At 47.8% G+C, this 20,575-nt stretch overlaps 2 protein-coding genes across 4 annotated transcripts; one reads left to right on the top strand and one right to left on the bottom strand.

Annotated features, from left to right (window-relative positions):
• Positions 1-263: 263 nt before the first annotated feature.
• On the bottom strand, positions 264-9,621 carry COQ4 (coenzyme Q4). Its single transcript, XM_039321525.1, has 8 exons — positions 9,485-9,621; positions 8,037-8,154; positions 6,706-6,870; positions 6,079-6,175; positions 5,071-5,173; positions 3,852-3,981; positions 2,147-2,240; positions 264-1,299 (listed from the first exon to the last, which is right to left on the bottom strand). Exons 2-8 carry the CDS (start codon positions 8,122-8,124, stop codon positions 1,137-1,139), a joined length of 840 nt encoding a protein of 279 aa, XP_039177459.1. The 5' UTR covers positions 8,125-8,154; positions 9,485-9,621; the 3' UTR covers positions 264-1,136.
• A 116-nt stretch (positions 9,622-9,737) lies between these two features.
• On the top strand, positions 9,738-20,005 carry TRUB2 (TruB pseudouridine synthase family member 2). Of its 3 annotated transcripts, XM_039321524.1 has the most exons (9): positions 9,738-10,222; positions 11,138-11,265; positions 11,732-11,863; positions 12,270-12,344; positions 13,527-13,588; positions 14,526-14,607; positions 14,763-14,835; positions 18,545-18,681; positions 19,533-20,005. In XM_039321524.1, the coding sequence occupies exons 2-9, from the start codon at positions 11,253-11,255 to the stop codon at positions 19,799-19,801; spliced, it is 843 nt and encodes a 280-aa protein (XP_039177458.1). In that variant the 5' UTR covers positions 9,738-10,222; positions 11,138-11,252; the 3' UTR covers positions 19,802-20,005. The 3 variants fall into 3 exon arrangements, with proteins under 3 accessions (XP_039177458.1, XP_039177455.1, XP_039177456.1); XM_039321521.1 differs by lacking the exon at positions 11,138-11,265 and having other exon boundaries at positions 9,742-10,222; XM_039321522.1 differs by lacking the exons at positions 11,138-11,265; positions 18,545-18,681; positions 19,533-20,005 and adding an exon at positions 16,387-16,961 and having other exon boundaries at positions 9,756-10,222.
• The last annotated feature ends 570 nt before the right edge of the window (positions 20,006-20,575 follow it).

Raw genomic sequence — 20,575 nt, 5'->3', positions numbered from 1 at the left:
TTTGAGCAACTGTGTTTGAATTAGACCATCTTTAGTGTCCATAAAAAAAGGCTTCCCAGAAACAGCCATGGATAACAAGATAGTTCATAACGAAACTGTTTTCGCAGAGATTAGCCTGATATTTATTAAGCCTCAGTTTGTTGAACCAGCACCAGTGGTTCGATTCACAACAAACAAGCCACCTTTTTGGCTTTAAGCACATTGTGTGAACCATGCATTGTATAATGAACCTTAGTTTGCAAACAGAGAAATCTGTGACTCTCTTTCCAAAGGAAGCAGAACCGAGAGCTGCAAATTTTATTGAAAAACTGGGATGAGAAACCACGTTATAAAGATATTTAAGAAGAAAGTTTGGGATATTTTAAGGAACCAGAAGCCTTGGAACGGAAGATAAAAATCTGCAAAATATCACCACCCTATTGAGACTATAAACAGAACTTCGTTCTGCATATTTGTACCTGCCCTAGAACACAAGTGGTTGGCGAATATTTGTGGTTGTGCATTCCAACTTATCACTGGCATTCGATCTGCTTTATAGAGGGGAATTCTTGTAAACAACTCAAGGCAGAAATGAGATGTCTATTGTCCTTTCCTAGGCTGGGCATCCCAAAAAAATCATCTTGAGTTTGAGCAACAGGAAAGGATGAAAATATTTTGGAAAAGATTCAGGCGAGGCTTGGAAGAGCATCCTAGGCCAAGTTGAGGGATTCTCCGATCCAAACCCACAAAGGGTGTTTGTGAGAACGAAAGCGCTAAGGCATTACTCCAGTTTGACTTGTGAAAACGCCGCCATAAAACGACAACTCTACGTATCTTAGGAGCCGAGATCTAATTGTGGTAGCCATTTTCGTCCTTCAGTCTTTCCTGCCTTGGGACTGTCAATATTTTCTCCATTTATGTCGAAGCTTCCGTATTTCTGGATTTTGTGGTGATGTTTCTGTTTTTTCTCCTCTTTTAAACATTCTTTTAACAGTGCAGGCCGAAGAAAAAGTTGGGGACGTCCACTGGTGAAGGAAGGTGGGGCCCCAAGACACCCTAGGCTTGGCCAGACGATTTAATATCCAGAATTTAATTCCGTGGCTTCCTGAAAAGGAATGGTCTCCATCAGGTGTTCCTCCTGTTTCATCCACGGAAGCTCAAAAATGGATCCCAGGAGGTGGGAAAATGCCGATTTCACGGCGAAGAGACTCCACCGATTGCTCCCAACGCTTCTCATAATAAAAATTCAAGATGCAGCTGGCGTTTCGTCCGCTCTGAACGGCCCACGGGATAAGCTCCGCAGTCAAAAGCTGCCACTTACTGGGGAAAGGAAGGGAAATAAAAAATGGGGGGGGGAGGAAATTATTTATTTACTTTATTTTTTTAAAAAAAAAAAGAAAACGAGAAAGTAGAAAGATTACAACCGCTACGTTTTTTAGACTCAAAGGTCTTCGCTCCTGGACAGCTGACCTATATCAAATCTTCTTCACAGGTGGTGACCTGTTTAATCCAATTTAATCCTAGCAGTTTTAACCCAGTCCTGTATTAAAATTTAGGCATCAGAAGAAGGTTGCATTTCTCTAGTGTCTATTTCCCCAGATTGTTTTTAAGGCAGGATAGTTTAAACATCAGACAAACTGCTCAAACCATATTATTTCCTTCCATTTAACTGACTTTTTCCATGGGTTTCGTAGCTGCTACGATCTTTGCAAATGGGTTTTAACCTGGCTACAAAGCAGTGCCTGATTAACGCTCACGCTTTTTTGCACGAAACGTACAGCTGCAGAAACGCCAAGAGAAAATTTCAAGGCAAAGAGGCCAAACTTCCTAATAGGTTTGGGACATGCTTTATCCGGGATGCTTTTTGACACACAAACAAGATCTTTGTAAGACTTTTGCAAAATCCCGTCTTTTGTGCAACCTATAATGCTCTCGGATTTTTTTTTTTTTTTAAAGATTAAGCCAAAACCAACAATTAGAAGTTACGACAGCTGCCATCACCTTGAAAAGGGCAAGGCAATAATTTTGAAGGTGTAATTAGCAAATCAATCAATCAATCAGTCAAGGATAAAAGTTTCACCCAAGCTCCCAGTTGTTGCATGCATCGTGATTTCAATTGGAAGGTATGCCGGCCAGCAAGTTTGCATTTATAAAATCCTCGACTTACCGGGTATTTAAACGTAAAGGACCAAAGAGCGCTCCCAGAATGCACATGGGCAGACCGGTCTGGACAGCCTCAAACCACTTGACCACCACTTCGCCTAAGACAGAGCATCAGGGAAGCAAGAAAATCAGAAGTACAGAACCATCGAAATGAACGATGGAACGCCGGTTAGAGAAACGTGGTTTATACCCAGCACAGGAAGAAAACATCAAAAAGAAACTTGGAAGTCTTTGCCTTATCTCTTTTGGGGATGAGAAGCAGGTTGGTGAACCTTTCCAAAGCCAATAGGAATTGTCCAGGCTGTCTCTGCCCTGCTGAGCCCGCCAAAAGTCCCATTCTGCAAACGGGGCTGCACCAGTTGAGTCGTCCTCGACTTACGACTGGTTGAGTCGTCCTCGACTTACGACCGGTTGGGGGTCGCGGCATTAAAAAGGTTGAGAACCACTGCTCTAGAGGATCTGTCTCTTAGAGGGGTTGAATCTTCCGGATGGGGAGGAACGGAAATGGGGGTAAGAGAATTGTGTGTGGAAGGTCAAAGATCTCAGCCCCCACGGATCTAAAAATACAGCCTGCCAGAATCCCTCAGCCAGGCTGCTGCTACCAGTCCGGCCATGGGTGAGTCATCCTCTCCACTTGCTTCAGACTCAGGACGGATTGCTCAAAACCATTTGGAGAAACAACATGGAGGCTTCCCAGTGAATCATAACCCTGGGCATAGCCTGAAACTAAGCCAAAGGTGGCCGGGTCCGAATTTCAACACCCTCAGCCCTGATTATCTGTGGTCCTCTGTCAGCAGTTTTTTTTCCAAAGGGAAGGGTGAACGGCTCCAGTGGTTACAGCAATTAGAAAGATAACTTCTTTCACGGGGAATTAGGAAGGGGGTTATTAAGTCACCTGTTGAGTGCTGTGGCAGCCAGCTGCATGTTTCAAGAAAAAATGAAGCGGTGGCGGAGGAGGAGGAGGAGGAGGAGGAGGAGGGAAGGGAAGGGAAGGGAAGGGAAGAAAAGGAAAGGGAAGGGAAGGGAAGGGAAGGAAAAAGAAAGGAAAAGGGAAGGGAAGGGAAAGGAAAGGGAAGAGAAAGGGAAGGAAAAGGAAAAGAAAGGAGGTGAAGGGAAAGGAAAGGAAAGGAAAAAGAAAAAGGGGAAGGAGGATGAATAAGGAAAGGAAAGGAAGAAGAAAAAAGAAAAAGAAAGAAAAAGAGGAACAAAGGAAGGAAGGAGTTGAAAATGAGAGGAAGGAAAGGAAGAAGAAAAAGGAGAAAGAGGATGTATAAGGAAAGGAAAGGAAGAAGCAAAAAGAAGGAAGGAAGGAAGGAGTTGGAAATGAGAAGAAGGGAAGGCGAGTTAAGGAAAGGGGAAAGGGAAGCGAAAGAAACGTGAGGATCCAAAGACTTTGATCCGAATTGGGAAAAGCAGGACATCCCACGTATTTAAAGGACGGGCTGCTGGCATTTCCAGAGCAGTGACACAACACAACCCCACCTGACAACCCCCTTCCTCCTGGCGCCAAGGAACGACACCCCTAAACTCAGAATTTTGATCAAGCCCCGAACGCCTTCTCCCTTTGGGAGAAACATCGGTCTCAGCCAAGACGGCCGTCCTTCTCAGCCCCTGCCTCTCGGGCTCTGGGACCCAGGCTTCCCCAAATCCCCTAATCGTGGAGTGGAGACCCCCCCAAGACATCCCGCTGGCCGCTAAAAGACACTCACCAAGCATGTTGGTGGGCATGCCGAGAAGGGTGTGTAGCAGATCGTGGACTTCCCGGTAGCGCTGGATGACGTAGGCCAGGTCTTCGTCGTCAATGAACCGGGCTGGCATCCTTGTGTCTGGAGACACCCTCTGCCCGTCGGGAAATTTAATAAAAAAAAAAAAGCCAATATTAATTTCCTAGATAAGGAAGGCCCTAGCTATGCACAACCGTCAGCCGCCCCGGGATGATTCTCTGACTGATTTTATTGTAATTTCTTCGCTTGACTTTTGTGAGCCACCCGGAGTGGTTGAGAGTTGGGCGGCATACAAGTCTAATCAATTATTATTACTATTGTTGTTGTTGTTGTTCTCAACGCCCTCAATTCAAAGGAGCCACCGATGGGCCAAGGAAGATGGAGAGAGCGTCTACTGATGGTTAAACCGGCCACCAGGTGCCCTTTGGAGGTTTCAGACCACAAAGCCCATAGTGCTTTGCCCTTGGCCATTCATCCACAACCAGTTCCGGGTTCAGTTATGCTTCTAAATTGAGAATTGCGGTCAATATTTGTAGCTCGGGGTTGACCTGTGGGGTCCTTGGTGCTCTCTGAGCTTGGCTTTTTTCTTGCAGACGTTTTCATGACCCGGCTAAGTAACATCATCAGTGTTAGAAGGGAGAGGGGTTTGTGGAGTGGAGGACAAGAAAGGGAGGAGGAGGAGGAGGAGGAGGAGGAGGAGGACGATGACGACAACGACGACTACTGTGGGGTCCTTGGTGCTCTCTGAGCTTGGTTGTTTTCTTGCAGACGTTTCATTACCCAACTAGGTAACATCATCAGTGCTAGAAGGGAGTCTCCTCCTCCTCTCCACCTTGCACTGATGATGTTAGCAGTTAGGTCATGAAACGTCTGCAAGAAAACAAGCAAGCTCAGAGAGCACCAAGGACCCCACAGTCCTCCTCCTCCTCTCTGCAAATTCCACTCTCTTCTAGCACTGACGATGTTCCCTAGTTGGGTCATGAAATGTCTGCAAGAAAACAACCCCACAATCGTCGTCATTGTCGTCCTCCTCCTCTCATCCCACACTCTCTCCTAGCACTGAGGACGTTCCCTAGTCTGGCGAATGAAACGTCTGCAAGTTCAAAGGGCACCAAAGATTTGCTTTTCGAACGGAAACAGAAATTCAACGTGCCTCCTAGGACAACAAACGCTCTTTGAAAAGCCGAGCTGTGACAGTACGCACATTATCATCCAGGAAGCGAATGTATTCTCGGCCGAAGGTCCCGTCGGGAAGCCCCCGAAGTCCAGCTACATCCAAGGTGGAAAGGCGGATCCAAGGCCGCTCTCTGCGAAGGAAAACAATGGAATTGCAGGCAGCAGTTCAGCAGGTCATGAAAGGGTCCATTGGACACATGGTGGGCCTCTCTTTAGGGATTAGTTTGGTCCAACAGAGGTGAGGTCCGCTGGCCCCGGTCCAGCTGAATCTCAACTTCCCTGGGTTTTGCGGGATCAGCTCGTAAACCAAGATTCATCTTTATTTATGGGGTTTTTTTCAATGAATGCTGGTTAAGCACAAGGTGACACGCTCACCAATACCACTAGACCAGGGGTAGGCAACCTTGGCCCTTTTATGACTCATGGACTTCAACTCCCAGAATTCCTGAGCCAGCCATGCTGAGGGGAAAGGGAGAGGTTTCCAAGCTGAGCCATGCTGGCTCAGGAATTATGGGAGTTGGAAGTCCACGAGTCATGAAGGGGCCATAGTTCCCCCATGCTGGCTCAGGAATTCTGGGAGTTGAAGTCATAAAAGAGCCAAGGCTGACTACCCCTGCACTAGACCAAGCCTTGGTTGTGGAAGACTTCCAACTGTGCTGGTTTTTAACCTACACAGCTTTCAATAAAAATATAAATGAACATCTCAGCTTTTGGGCCCCAACATTGTTAAGAGTTCAGGGAGTCCTCAAGTTACGACAGAACCCGACATTTCTGCTCTAACTGACAGATTTTTTTTAAGTGAGCGTTGCCCCATTTGATGGCCGTTCTCGCCATAGTTGTTAAGTCAGTGGTCATAAGACACTTTCCTTCAGTGCCATTGTAACTTTACACAGTCACTAAATGAACCACTGTAAGTGGTGGACTTCCTGCAGTGAAAGTGTATTCACTAATTCACAGAAGTTTTTTTTCAGATTTATCTCCATAAAAATCATCCCGTCTGTCTGGGCTGCAGGCTAAAAGAAAGAGATTCACTTACTGGAGGACCTGCCTTCCTTCCGGGTCGTTCTTCATCTGTTCCCAGAGATTCTTTAAAGCTATTGAACCTGTTGTCTCTCCCAGGACGGCTACCATATCTGGAAGGAGGAGGGAAGAAGGAAAAAAAAAGGAGAGGGAGTGATACAACGCAGCCGTAATAGCAATGGCAGCAGCAGTTGGACTTATATACCGCTTCACATTGCTTTAAAGCCCTCTCTGACGAACAGATAATAGACATAGACAGACAGACAGACACAGAGATAGATAGATAGATAGATAGATAGATAGATAGATAGATAGATAGATAGATAGATAGATACGGATAGATAGATAGATACGGATAGATAGATATGGATGGATAGATAGACAGATAGATAGATAGATAGATAGATACGGATAGATAGATAGATAGATAGATAGATAGATAGATAGATAGATACGGATAGATAGATACGGATAGATAGATATGGATGGATAGATAGACAGATAGATAGATAGATAGATACGGATAGATAGATAGATAGATAGATAGATAGACAGACAGACAGACAGACAGACAGACAGACAGACAGGCAGGCAGACAGGCAGACACACAGACAGAGACACAACACCACAACACCCAGCTCACCGTGGCGATAGGGGTTGTAGAGGGACATAAAGGCTGAGCCGGCTGTCAACAGGCATTTTTGCAAGACGCTGGTGGGGATGTGGTTTGGATAGAGTGGGAAATGGCTTGCTTCTTGCAGGGGGCTCAGGAAAGCTGCGAGGGGGCTGGTGTGGCTAATTGGTCGCCCTGCACGGAAGACAAAGGGTTAAAGTTAGAGAATCAGAAACATTTCAAGACTTTAGTTTGTTTGTTTTTTCTAACTTTCCAAAGCCCTGGAATGCAGTCAAAACCCAAGCAGCATTTAATACATGCGTTTTTTTTCCCCCCCAGTTGAAGTCCACATGCCTTAAAATTGTCAAGGTTGAGAAACACTGCCATAAGAGCCTCATCACAGCCTTGAGATTTTGGCTAGGAGCAGAAAATGTCTTTGATGCTTTATTGATTGCCACGTCTTTTAAGGATTGTGATGAGCTGCGCAGAGCCACTGAGAGTCGGGGGCTGTGCAAGTTTCCTGAATTAGAATAGAAGAGAGCTGGAAGGGACCTTGAAGGTCTTCTAGTCCAACCCTCAAGCAGGAGACCCTAGACCAGGGGTCCCCAAGCCCTGGTCCATGGACCGGTCCTGGGCTGTGACATGCCAGCATCCGGTCCGCACAAACAGGCCCCAAACAGAAAGGGAGGACATCCCAACTAAGGAGGTTCACCACCAGCTTCTGTTCTAGGTGAGTCAATCTCCTTAGTCTTCCTCGGTGGTCTTCAAGCAGACAAGCTAATCTAGGACTTGACTCTGCAAGGGTTAATCTCTATCAGAATAGAGCTGGAAGGGGAGGTCTTCTAGTCCAGCCCCCTGCTCAAACAGGAGAACCTATACCCTCTCAGACAAGTGACTGTCCAGTTTCTTCTTAAAAACCTCCAGTGATGGAGCACCCACAACTTCTGGTGGCAAGTTGTCCCACTGGTTAATTGTCCTCACTGTCAGGAAATTTCTCCTTAATTCCAAGTTGCTTCTCTCCTTGATTAGCTCTCCTCCATTGTTCTTTCTCCTGCCTTCTGGTGCTTTGGAGAATAATTTGACCCCCCCTCCTCTTCTTTGTGGCAGCCCCTCAAATGCTGGAACACCGTTATCGTGTCGTTAAAATTAAACTGAATTAAAATGCACCGCTGCTGAGGTTAAGAGTTTTGGTAAGAATGCATGTAAAACACGATCCGTTCTCTACCTACAACAAAAGAGCGTTACAAATTGCGTGGCTGCAAGGTGAGGGACATGTAAATTTACTGTAAAAAAAAAAAAAAGCAGATATCAGAAAGCGATGAAAGTTTGGCAAGGAGACCAGGACCAGACAGAAGACTTGCCTATGAGCCAGGAGGACTCCAAAACATTTCCCACGTTCCCTATCCAAGGCAGGAATTTCAGAGCACGACTGGACAGCAATCTGTGCATAGTTGGGATCTTCCTCTGCGGGGCAAAACTCTGCAAAAAAGAGGGTTTTTTTTTTTTTTTAAAGTGCATTTTTCAGAGCAGGTAAGGTAGCCCTGGAGACTATCAAAGGCATTGCAAGCAAAGGACGGGATAAGAGACTGGATGGCCATTTGTCCGAAATGGTATAGGGTTTCCTGCCTGAGCAGGGGGTTGGACTAGATGACCTCCAAGGTACCTTCCAACTTTTATTATTATTATTATTGATCATCGCACAGTCAGCCAGATGTTCAGACTGGATTTGGCATTTTGTCTACCTATCGAGTTCTTACCCAGGACCTGGGATAGGCAGATGTGGATGTTTGATGGTATTACAGGTATCGTCACGGGATGGAAGCAGTTCCTAATAAGGCCACCTTTTGCAATTGACTAATAGCGAATTTGTCAGTGCCAATGGTGTTCAAGTGGTGCTCCAGTTGTTTTGGGATTGCACCTAAGGAGCCTATTACTATTGGTACTACCCTTGCTTGCTTTTGCCACAGTCTTTCTATTTCTATTTGTAGGTCTTTGTATTTTGCTATTTTCTCCAGTTCTTTCTATCATCATCATCATCATACGCGGTGCTACAGCGCCACCATCTGGCCAGAACTCTCGCGTCAGAGCAAAAGAGAAAGTGGAGAGTGCCCTCTAGTGGCCGTCTCCAAAGAAACTCGTGTGAACAAGCAGCATCTGCAAAGCGAGGATTTTGCTGGGATTTTAAAAACGAATTTTGGAAAATTGCTGTGGGTTGGGAGGGCAGGAAAGCGGCGTAATTCTCCGCGGGGCAAAAGGGAGAAAGGGGAGGGGATACACGCATATAGGACCCCAGACTCTCCACCATCACCCCTCCAACTGTTGCACTCGGCTGTGGCGGCCAAAGTCCACCCTTTCCAATCCAGCAGGGGGAAAAAAAAAATCGGATTTTTATTTTTTTTCCCTGGCTGGAAAAATGGTTTTTTCTGCAAAGCGGATGCGGTGAAAGTAACCAGGATTTTAAAACTATTCCCATGTATGAACACACACGCAAAGTCTACGAGAGCAGCCCTCAACCTTGTAACCTTTTCAGCTGGGTGGACTTCGATTCCCAGAATCCTCCGGTCAGTAGGCTGGGGGATTCTGGGAGTTGAAGTTCACCCAGCTTCGAGGGGAGAAGCAAGGTCGAGCAACGTTGCCTGGGGGGGGGGGAGACACCAGATCTGTATTCCTTTGGCGGAGGGAAAGGCTGGCGGCTCCCCAGTGTTGCGTTCCAAAGCCCATCCTCCGCAGCCTGCAAGGGCAAGGTGGAGAGAGAGAGAGAGGGAGCCCCGAGGGAGCCGTAAACGCCCTCTGTGCTCGAGCCACTGACCTCCAGACGCTTTGCGCTCCGATCCTTCCCACCGCGGAGTATTCTGGATCTAGGGACTCTGTGTGTGTGTGTGTGTGTGTGTGTGTGTGTGTGTGTGTGTGTGTGTGTGAGAGAGAGAGAGAGAGAGAGAGAGAGAGAGAGAGAGAGAGAGAGAGAGAGACTTGTTCGCCCTCTGGATCTAGGGACTGTGTGTGTGTGTGTGTGTGTGTGAGAGAGAGAGAGAGAGAGAGAGAGAGAGAGAGAGAGAGAGAGAGAGAATTATCCGCCCTCTGGATCTAGGGACGGGGTGTGTGTGTGTGTGTGTGTTTATGTGTGAGCCAGTGTGTGTGTGTGTGTGTGTGTGTGTCTTGGAGTTGTCCGCCCCTCGGCCGAGCGAGCCCCTTTTGCAAAGACCCCAACCCGGGTCTTCCCGGCAGCCCCCCAACCCTCTTGGCACGGCTCCCCGGGCGCGCCGGCAGCCGCTTTCGCTTTGCGCGTCTCTCGCCTTGGAGACGGCCGGCTGGCTGCTGGGGCGGACGGGCTCGTGTTCCCGGGGGGACTCTATTTCCAGTCGGGCTCAACCCGGCAGCGCTAGGGGGAGCGGAGAGGCGGTTGCACCGGCCGAGGACGGCGGCGGCGGGGAGGGCACCATGCGGGCGGCGGCGGGCACGGCTTTGCAAGGGCTCTTCGCCGTCTACAAGCCGCCGGGCGTGCACTGGATGACGGTCACGGAGACGGTGAAGCTGCACCTGATCAAGGGTGAGCCGACCCCCCCCCGCTTCTCCTTTCAGCCCCCCCCCCACGGCCAGGGACGGCTGCCACCCCCTGACCCCCCCCCCAGCGGTGCCAATTCTGCAAGCGCGCCGCCCGTTTTCGCCTTTGCGCTTTGGCGAGCGCGTAGCGGGTTTTCCAAGGGCGCGTTTGCGCCGCTGCTGCCCGTTCCTCGGGGCTGGATTTTCGTTCCAGCTGTTACACACACACACACACACACACACACACACACACACACACACACGTTTCTCTCCCCCCCCCCCCGATTTCTAGCTTTGGAGGGAGAGGCTGCTCTGGTTTACGCAGGAAGCCCGCAAGATGCATCATAAAGGCGATTTGTGGGTCAGGGTTGAAATGAAGGGGTCCTTGATGGTTTTCTTGCGGATGTCTCATGACCCAACTAGGGAACGTCATCAGGGCTAAAGGGATGGGTTTGCAGAGAGGAGGAGGAGGAGGAGGAGGAGAAGGGAAAGAGGAAGGAGAATGAATGAAGAGGGAGAGAACGTGGGGTCCTCGGTGCTCTCTTGAGCTTGCTTCTTTTCTTGCAGACATTTCATGACCCAACTAGGTAACATCATCAGTGTTACAAGGGAGTGGGGCTTGCAGGGAGGAGGAGGAAGAAAAGGAGGAAGAGGACTGTGGGGTCCTCAGTGCTTTCTGAGCTTGGTTGTTCTCTTGCAGACATTTCATGACCCAACTAGGTAACATCATCAGGGCTAGAAGAAAGTGGGGTTTGCAAGAAGACGGTGGAATCTTCGGTGCTGTCTGAGCTTGGCTGTTTTTTTGCAGACATTTCATGACCCAACTAGGGAACATCATCAGTGCTAGGAGTGGGGCTTGCAGGGAAGAGGAGGAGGACTGTGGGGTCCTCAGTGCTTTCTGAGCTTGGTTGTTCTCTTGCAGACATTTCATGACCCAACTAGGTAACATCATCAGGGCTAGAAGGAAGTGGGGTTTGCAAGAAGACGGTGGAATCTTCGGTGCTGTCTGAGCTTGGTTGTTCTCTTGCAGACATTTCATGACCCAACTAGGTAACATCATCAGGGCTAGAAGGAAGTGGGGTTTGCAGGGGGGAGGAGGAAGAGGAAGTGGACTGGAATCTTTGGTGCTCTCTGAGCTTGCAGACATTTCATGACCCAAAGTAGGTAACGTCATCAGTGTTAGTACCAAGGACCCCTCAGATACATAACACGGCTTTTCCCAGAAGTTGAGAACATCCGGAGGGCTCCAAAGGAGCGGAATGGATGGCTGTAAACTTATCGGGGAAAGCCTTGTCCTCCTTCCCAAGAGGCGTTTTAGCAAAATGGGATGAGTTTCCAGAAAACTAAACAGAGTTGGAAGGGACCTTGGAGGTCTTCTAGTCCAGCCCACCCCGTACTCAAATGCAAATTCCTGCGCGCTTGACTCAGAAGAAAGGTCTGGAGAATCCAGATGTCAGAGGGGATGGGAAGAGAGGACAAGAGGGAAAAAAAAAACGTTTTTGTTTTCTGCTTCCAGGCTTAAACGCGTTAAAGCAGCCAGAACCTTGTCAACAAATATGCTTTCAACCCAGTGTGGCCGAAAAAGAGACCGGGAAGGAATTAACCTTGACGGTTAGCCAGGTTCCTAAGCTGGCTGACCATCCTTTAGGTAAGGCGGTGAAGAGAATTTACAGAAATCGGGATCCAGACAACACTGGATCAGCAGCGCCGCCAGTCCGAAAGAGAAATCTTATCTTTTCCGCTTGTGTTTTGTCGAAGATCTTTCGCTGAATAATTTACATTGTGTGAAATCAACCTTCCCCAGCCAGGAGCTTTTCCAGGTTTCTTGGCAGAACATTTGCTCTTTTCGGGCTGAATGGCGTGGTGGATGCCATCTGGCGTCTTTTAAAAAAAAAAACACCACCACCACGTTGGGCATTTTTCTTTAAAAAATAATAATAATTAACAGGTAATCTTTGGCTTGGCACAGGGGGAATGTTTTGATTTCCCACCATTTGCTTTGTACAATGGGAGCGTCCTTCCGCGGTTAAAATCCGTGTCGGTTTTCTTTACAGTTTCGGGACCGGTTTTTACGCAGTTAAATGTTGGAGCAGGCCCTCGTCTGGACATGCACTCGTCCGGTGTGTTTGGTAAGTAAAAGCAACTCTAGGCATTAAAATTCCTTGGGAAGGAAAGGGAGGCTTGATCAAACTTACTAGCCAGTTTTTAACTGGGATATCAGCAGAGCGTCAATATATGGAGAGTCTTGGTCCTCCAAATCCTGGTTGTCCCAAATGTGCTTTTCCAGGAGGCAATTGGACTTCCTTATTTTTCTTTGAAGACGTTTCGCTTCTCATCCAAGAAACACCTATTTGCACAACTCAGGTGATCCTGAGGATACAGGTAAACCTCCAAGTGGCCTCGTTGTTGTTAGTTGTGAAGTCGTGTCCGACCCATCGCAACTCCGTGGACAACGTTCCTCCAGGCCTTCCTGTCTTTTACCATCTTCTGGAGTCCCTTGAAGCTCATGCCTATTGCTTCAGGGACTCTATCCAGCCACCTCCTTCTCTGTCGTCCCCTTCTTCTCTTGCCCTCCATCTTTCCCAGCATCAGGCTCTTCTCCAGCGAGTCATTCCTTCTCATTAGGTGGCCAAAGTACTTGAGTTTCCACTTCAGGATCTGGCCTTCTAAAGAGCAGTCAGGGTTGATCTCCTCTAGGACTGACCGGTTGGATCCCCTTGCAGTCCAGGGGACTCGCAGGAGTCTTCTCCAGCACCAGAGTTCAAAGGCCTCAATTCTTTGGCACTCAGCCTTTCTTATGGTCCAACTTTCTCTCTCAAAGGATGCAAATGACCAGCTGTCTGCAAGGAGTATAACTCCTTCCCTTCCCCACCATCCAGTTAGAGCTGAAGAAGCTTCTTGGAGAAGCGAAACGTCTTCAAAGAAAAACAAGAAAGTCCAGTTATCTCTTGAAAAAAATCAAGAGATGGGACAGAGCATCAATATTCTCCTGCAATTCGCTCGGCTTTTAGAAATGTTTCCATTAACCCTATTAGGAATGACTACTCAGCTTTATTGGATTGTGTGTTTGTGTGGTTTTTTTTTAGCTTCTCCCGTTTGAAAACTAGGGCTTATCTAGAATTTTTCTAGGATGATGGATTTACAATTTTGAACAATCCTTTCTCCCCCCCTCCCCCCCCAGTGTTCTGGGCAATTCTTCCTGCCCAGATTAATTTAAAGCCACTTTGATCTGGCTGCTGGAACTCACTGAGTGGAGACAGTGATGTTTTTAATTCTCAAGTTGTTTTGCCTTCTGTGTTTTACTCCTCCAGTACTCGGCGTGGGTCACGGCACGAAGCTGCTCAAAGATTGGTACAATGCACATCTTACCAGGGTAAGCTGTCCCTCCGTTTCTGGCGCTTAGCAGGCGGCGCTATTTGTTTTGCAACGCAAGGCTCCGTTTATATTTGAGGAGAGCTGGTATAGCACACATGGGGAAATTCTTCAATTTGCAAATTAAACCCCCATTAAGTCTTGGGGAGGCTCTCAAAACAGCCCACGAGGCGTGTGGAATGTTAAGACGTAAATTTAGCTTCACCTCCTCAGCTGGAAGAAACTTTGTAGAAGAGAACATCTGTAGCTGAGGATCGAACTGTGGGGGTTCTTGGTGGCCTCTGAGCCTGGTGGTTTTCTTGCAGACCTTTCATTACCCAACTAGGTAACATCATCAGTGCTAGAAGGGAGTGGGATTGGTGGAGATGAGGAGAACTCTGGGGTCCTGGGGGCTCTCCGAGTTGGGCTGTTTGCTTGCAGACGTTTCATCACCCAGCTAGGTAACATCATCAGTGCTAGAAGGGAGTGGGGTTCGCAAGGAGGGGGAGGGGAAGAAGGAAAAGAGGAAGGAGGGAGGAGAATGAACGGAGAAGAGGAAGAGAACTGTGGGGCCCTTGGTGCTCTCTGAGCTGGGTGGTTTTCTTGCAGATGTTTCATTACCCAACTAGGTAACAGCATCAGTGCTAGAAGGGAGTGGGGATTGCAGAGAGGAGGAGGAGGAGGAGGAGGGGGAAAAGAGAAGGAGGAAGAAGAGGACTGTGGGGTCCTCAGTGCTCTCCGAGCTTGCTTCTTTTCTTGCAGACATTTCATTACCCAACTAGGTAACATCATCAGTGCTAGATAGGAGAGGGGTTTCCTCTCTGTTGATATTCAAGAACAATTTCTGTACAAAACAGCAGGTCTTTGTCTTTTCTTGGGCTGACATTCTGCTTTGAGGGAGTTTCGCCCTCTGCCTTTGCAAGGCGCAGTGTGCTATCAGGATTTTTCCCTTTCCAAAGGCCTACACCGTTAGCGGCTTGTTCGGCAAAGCCACGGACAATTTCTCGGACACCGGGAAGCTGATTGAGAAGAGCACATTTGGTAAGTGACTCGTCCAGGGGGGCCTAAGGCGACCGGCTCTACAGTTGGTGATTTCCCAGGATTGGAAAAACTTTTCTGAATTGCTTTGGGAAAAGATGGGGGGGGGGGAAATCAGAGGAAGGGATGCTAAACGTCGATTGTCTTCTTCTTTGGAGATCACGTCACGCGGGAGAAGCTGGAGCGGATTGTTTCGGTGATCCAGGGATCCAATCACAAGGCTTTACTGCAGTGAGTACCAAATTGCAGTGAATGTGTCTAAGGCAGTGGTTCTCAACCTTTTTAATGCCGCGACCCCCAACCGGTCGTAAGTCAAGGACTACTCAACCGGTCATAAGTCGAGGACGACTCAACTGGTGCAGCACCGTTTGCAGAATGGGACTTTTGGCGGGCTCAGCAGGGCAGAGACAGCCTGGACAATTCCTATTGGCTTTTGAAAGCCAATAGAATTAGACTCTATTCAAGAGAGTCTATTCTATTGGCTTTCAAAAGCCAATAGAATAAAAGGGAGTAGCACAGCTAAGGAAAAGGGGGAAAAAATGGGGGACTGCGTTGTTTGGCGACCCCCGTGAAATGGTCGTTCGACCCCAAATGGGGTCCTGACCCACAGGTTGAGAACCACTGGTCTAAGGGGCAACATGCTCTGGTGTGGTGTGGGCCTGGCTCAACCCTGCCTAAAGTTAGGGACATTCAAGAAGAATTAGAATCGCGATAGAGCTGGAAGGGACTTTGGAGGTCTTCTACTCCAGCCTCCTGCTCAAGCAGGAGACCCTGTACCATTCCAGACAAGTGACTGTCCAGTCTCTTCTTAAAAACCTCCAATAATGGAGCACCCACAACTTCTGGAGGCAAGCAGTTCCACTGGTTAATTGTCCTCACTGTTAGGAAGTTTCTCCTTAATTCCAGGGTTGCTTCTCTCCTTAATTTAATTTCCATCCGTTGTTTCTTGTCCTGCCTTCTGGTGCTTTGGAGAATAAGTTGACCCCCTCCTCTTCTTTGTGGCAGCCCCTCAAATACTGGAATACAGCTATCATGTCCCCCCCTAGTCCTTCTTTTCTCTAGACCGGCCATATCCACACCCTGCAACCAATTTGCCCTGGGCCTTTGCAATCCACAGTGAGTGCTACCAGGATGCAAAAATAAATTCCTTTTAAAAATCTCCTTTCTGCTTGAGGGTGGTGACCCAAAATAAGCCCACTGAAACAGCTTTCCAAACTGCTAGCTTGAGGTATGGTGGACTTTTGTTTGCTTTGCAAAAAGAATCTTATCTTACGCACGCAAGTGTTAGACCACTTCGCTGTCCCGCCGCCGGACACTTGGCAAGCCACGACAGGCCTTGATTTATGACCGTTCCTGAGCCAGGAATTATGGCCATTGGTCATCACAGTCGTACGTTGAGGCATCACGGGACCAGATTGGAAGCCGGGACTGTTTGCTTTACAACGGTCGTGAAGGGATCGCAGCAACCGTTGAAATGCATTTTTCTTGCCGGACACCAGGAATAAACGCCATATTTGTAGGGGGGGGAGAGTGTCATCCTGACCGCAGGATGGTGCAAACGGCCATCAAGGCAAGCCGGTTGCAAATGTATGGGCCGGTGCGGCTGTCGTTAACTCTGAAAAAGCTCCGACTTCGTAACTTCGATCGGTCGCTGAGTGTTCAGTCTTTAAGTTAAGGACTCCCCGTCCAAACTCTGCAGACCTTGCATGGAAGGCATGAAGGCGGCTGGCTTGGCGAGGTGACACGGAGGCGGTCACCAACCTCCTTCTGTTTTTTCCGCAGGCCGCCACTGTCCCTCGGCTTCTTCCCCCGGCGCCTCTACAGCCCGACCAAAAAGCCCGAGGAGCCTGCAAGCTCGGAGCCGCTGAGCTTCACCAAGAGCCCGGCCAACCCTCGCCGGTGGACTGCCTGGCAGTCCATGGGCAGCGACCAGCGGCAGCCCGCCTGGCGGGCCTTGCTGATCAACCTGGTCATCTTCCTGATCCTCCTCTGGTGCTATTTCCGCCCCGAGACGGAGGCGGACCGGCGTGCCAAAGAGTTTCTTGAGTACTTGCAGAATTATCCCCTGCAGCATCAGCCGCCTTCTGTCCCTTCAGGAGCGGACGAGAAGAAGCCTTAAACTAGGACACGGGGATCGGAAAGCCGGGCTGTTCTGCCAGGTTTCGCATCCCTGCTTGCCGCGGCGAAGAGGAAGACGATCCAGAAGCGGTTGATTAAAAAAAAAGAGCTGAAGGCCGATCTCGGAAAAGGCTCTTAAATCTAAAATAATAAAATGGACTCTGCCCAAGTCGGCGAGGCTGTGAATGGAAGGAGTGGTGGGAAGCGAGACCGTTTATTTAAAAAAAAAAAACCAAAAATCAGTGAAAATGAGATTGGTTCCCCGGAGGGTGCAATTTCTCAGTTGGGAGAGAAGCTGGAGGGCAATGAAACATCCTGGTTTTTTTTTGGGGGGGGGGGATGTGGTTTTAGAGCATAATAAAATATTTGTACCTTCGAAACGAGTGTGTTGTCTTGCAAATGGGGGAAACGCAGGGCCAAGTGGTAGCCCGTAAAGCATTTGTGGCTGGGCCAACTTCTGTCTTTATTGATGAACTGGCAGCAGCTTGACAATCAAAGCTCCTGTCACCTTTCCAGCAAGTCTGGGAGCGATGGGAAAACAGAAGTCCAACATACCAGGTTAGGGAAAGGTGGCGTCTCACAATATACACGCCCCTGTTGCAACCCGTAGGCTCTTGGCTCTCCTCCAGAAAATCCCAGAAGTAGCTAACCGCGGCTTTCCTGTTGCACTCAAACTTGGTGTGCTGAGTTAAAGCTTTGGTAAACAAGGAGAATCACGTCTGTCAGGGTGGTTTGGTTAAATTAACCAGAGTTCTCTAGCACTTCTGGACCAGAGAATCCAGGTTTGGGGGGGGGATTGCACACTGGGGATGGAAATGTTACCAATACAAAGCGCGCTTGACCGGGGACCAGGATTTCCGTCGCTAAGTAAGATGGCTGCGAATCGCGTCCATTTTTTACCACCTTTTAGCCAGAGTTAAGCGAATTACTGCAATTATTGAGTGAAATCCTCTTTAAATCCAGGAGTTTGGAAAAAGTGCAGAGAAGAGCAACGCCCAAATCCTGCAGCCGTTCTTCGTGTGTTTTAGTTTCCAGCCCTTTTAAAAGGATTAAAGGCCTTGAGACTAAAACATACAAAACACGATTGCAGGAACTGGGTTTGGCCAGTCTAGAGAAAAGAAGGACTAGGGGGGACATGATAGCAGTCTGCCAGTATTTGAGGGGCTGCCACAAAGAAGAGGGAATCAAGCTATTCTCCAAAGCACCAGAAGGCAGGACGAGAAACGATGGAAACTAATCAAAGAGAGAAGCAACCTGGAATTAAGAAGAAACTTCCTGACAGTGAGGACAGTTAACCAGCTTGCCTTCAAAAACCACGGGTGCTCCACACTGGAGGTTTTAAAGAAGAGACTGGACAGCCACTTGTCTGAAATGATATAGGGACTCCTGCCTGAGCAGGGGGCTGGACTAGAGGACCTCCATGGTCCCTTCCCGCTCTATTCTGATTCTGAAGGTCACAAAAAGGGGATAGTAGGATCTCAGCGTACTGCAACCGTCATAAATATGAGTCCGTTGCCAAACGTCTGAATTTTGATCACTTGACCCTGGGGATGCGGCAACGGTCTTAGGTATGAAAAACAGGTGTGACTTTTTTCAGTCCCGTCGTAACTTTGAACAGTCACTAAATGAAGTCGGGGACTAGCTGCATCATAGCAAAAACGAATCCCTTCTTTGGAACATGGAGGGGATAATGTTCGCAGCAACATGGGCGAAATAAAATCGACTTTGACGATGGCTGTAAACGGAGAGCAAACTCGCCTTCTGGACTGACCTGTTGTTCCCAAATAATTATGCTTCTGTTTTTCTACTCATCCCTTTCCAGGTGGGCTAACCTGGACTTGAAAACTCAAGAAGCCTACGAGTTGGCTGTCAAGGGCCTCATTCGGCCCATGGACAATAGCCCGCCTCTGATCACGGCTGTGCGATGTCTCCGTTTTGATCCACCGGAATTCCAGCTGGGTATGGCCTTCTCTCTTAGATTAAGGCAGACTGGCGACCTTGTTTTATTTAAAAAATAGGAAATTAAGCTCCAGGACCCTCTTTAAATCTCCCCCTCTGACTTTGTTCCCGTTACGCCAAATCGGAAAAGATGACTTTGAAGGAATGAACTAGTGGTGGGTTGGATAGCTACCAGGAATGCTGCAAAAATAATCAGCATTGGTTTATAGCAGGGGGTCTTCAAACTTGGCCCTTTGATGACTTGCGGATTTTAACTCCCAGAATTCAACTCCCAGTTTGAAATCCACAAGTCATAAAAGGGCCGAGTTTGAAGACCCTTGGTTTAGAGTTAATCAGTGTTTCTCAACCTTGGCCACTTTTAAAACATCTGGAATTCCCCACACTGTGGAATTCTGGGAATTGAAGTCCAGTCATCTTAAAGTGGCCATGTTTGAGAAACTTTGGACTAAATGACAGAGACCGGGGGATTCTTCACTTTGTCTACCATACTGTTTTTCAGCAATGTCAAAGGAAAGTGAAAATAGTGCAATTAAAGGCAGAGTCTACATCCTGCTAAAATCCGTGATGCCTTTAATACAGAAAATAAAAACTGGGCCAGTAAGAATGGCTTTTACTCAAGAACCTTGTATAAAGCCGATCCATCAGAATTCAGCTCGAAAGACAACAGAATTGGGAGTTTCCCCTAAGATGCCTAACAGTTGAAAGATTCATTTCTTTCTTAGCCAGACTGGCCTGAAATTGTTTTAATAAACGGTGGTGAGGGAACAGAGTCCTGTTCAACTCTTCCAAGTTGCAATTATGAAGTGCAGCTTTAAATTTAGCTACTGGCTTTTCTTTCCTGCCTTTCTTAGAAATTCACTGCTTGCACGAGACCCAACAGTATCTCCGCAAGATAGTTCACGAAATAGGGTTGGAACTGAAGACTACGGCGGTGTGTACCCAAGTGAGGCGGTTTCGGGACGGCGTCCTTGTGCTGGAGGACGCACTGCTGAGGACACAGTGGGACCTCCCTAACATCCAGCGGGCAATTTTGCAAGTCAAACAGAAAGTAGACGCTGAACTTGAAAGCAGTCTTGCGCACCTGAAGCCTGGGGTGGAGGGTGAAAGAGACCGAATCTGACCCAGATCCAGAATTCAATAGGAAATTTGCTAGAATTCTCAGAATATTGGAGAAAAGCCTGATGAAACATTCCAATTTTTAGCTTGGATCAAAAAGTTCCAAGTTGGCACGTTCCTCTCTAAACAACATGGCAAGGATATTGCAATTTGAAAGAGAAAGGAAGGAAGGAAGAAGAGAAAGAAAAGAAAGAAAGAAAGAAAGAAAGAAGGAAGGAAGGAAGGAAGATTAGACACTGTGCCCAGATCCAGCACAGCAAAATTAGTTGAAATTGGATGTTTCAAAGTAACATATTGTTACCACAGTTGTGTATTACAAACACTAACCAAATTTCTATTAAAATAAGCTATTTTGTTTCTTCCTAGCACGGAAATAAACATTCTTAGCAGATGTTGGTTACTAAATGGAAGTCAAAAGGATTGATCTGTTTTTCAATTTATGCCCATGTCTGTGGAATGCAATGTTTGGATTTCAACGCAAAAACCACATCCCCTTATTTCAGCGTCAAAAGCTAAACCACCTCACCAATGCTTTTGAAATTCACTCCCAAACAAATAAGTCACCATTTTTATAGACAAATGTTGCTTTCTCGACATGTTCCAAAAGAGCAGGGCCCCCTCGCTCTTTTCAACAGCCATATTTGAAGAAGCCTACATTTCAGATCATAGTTAACAATTCATAATGATTTGGAGAGGAGTCCACCTTCAAATTCAGCCCTCTTTGGGGGAGCAGAAAACACGGCTCAACTTGAATGCACCCAAGACTGAAGGGACTTCC

This window comes from Crotalus tigris, unplaced genomic scaffold (assembly GCF_016545835.1).
Source record: "Crotalus tigris isolate CLP2741 ecotype Arizona unplaced genomic scaffold, ASM1654583v1 scf7180000023746.1698619, whole genome shotgun sequence".
NCBI classification, from domain to species: Eukaryota; Metazoa; Chordata; class Lepidosauria; order Squamata; family Viperidae; genus Crotalus; species Crotalus tigris.
The sequence above is the reverse complement of the archived record's forward strand: the minus strand, read 5'-3'. Positions and strand labels throughout refer to the sequence as shown.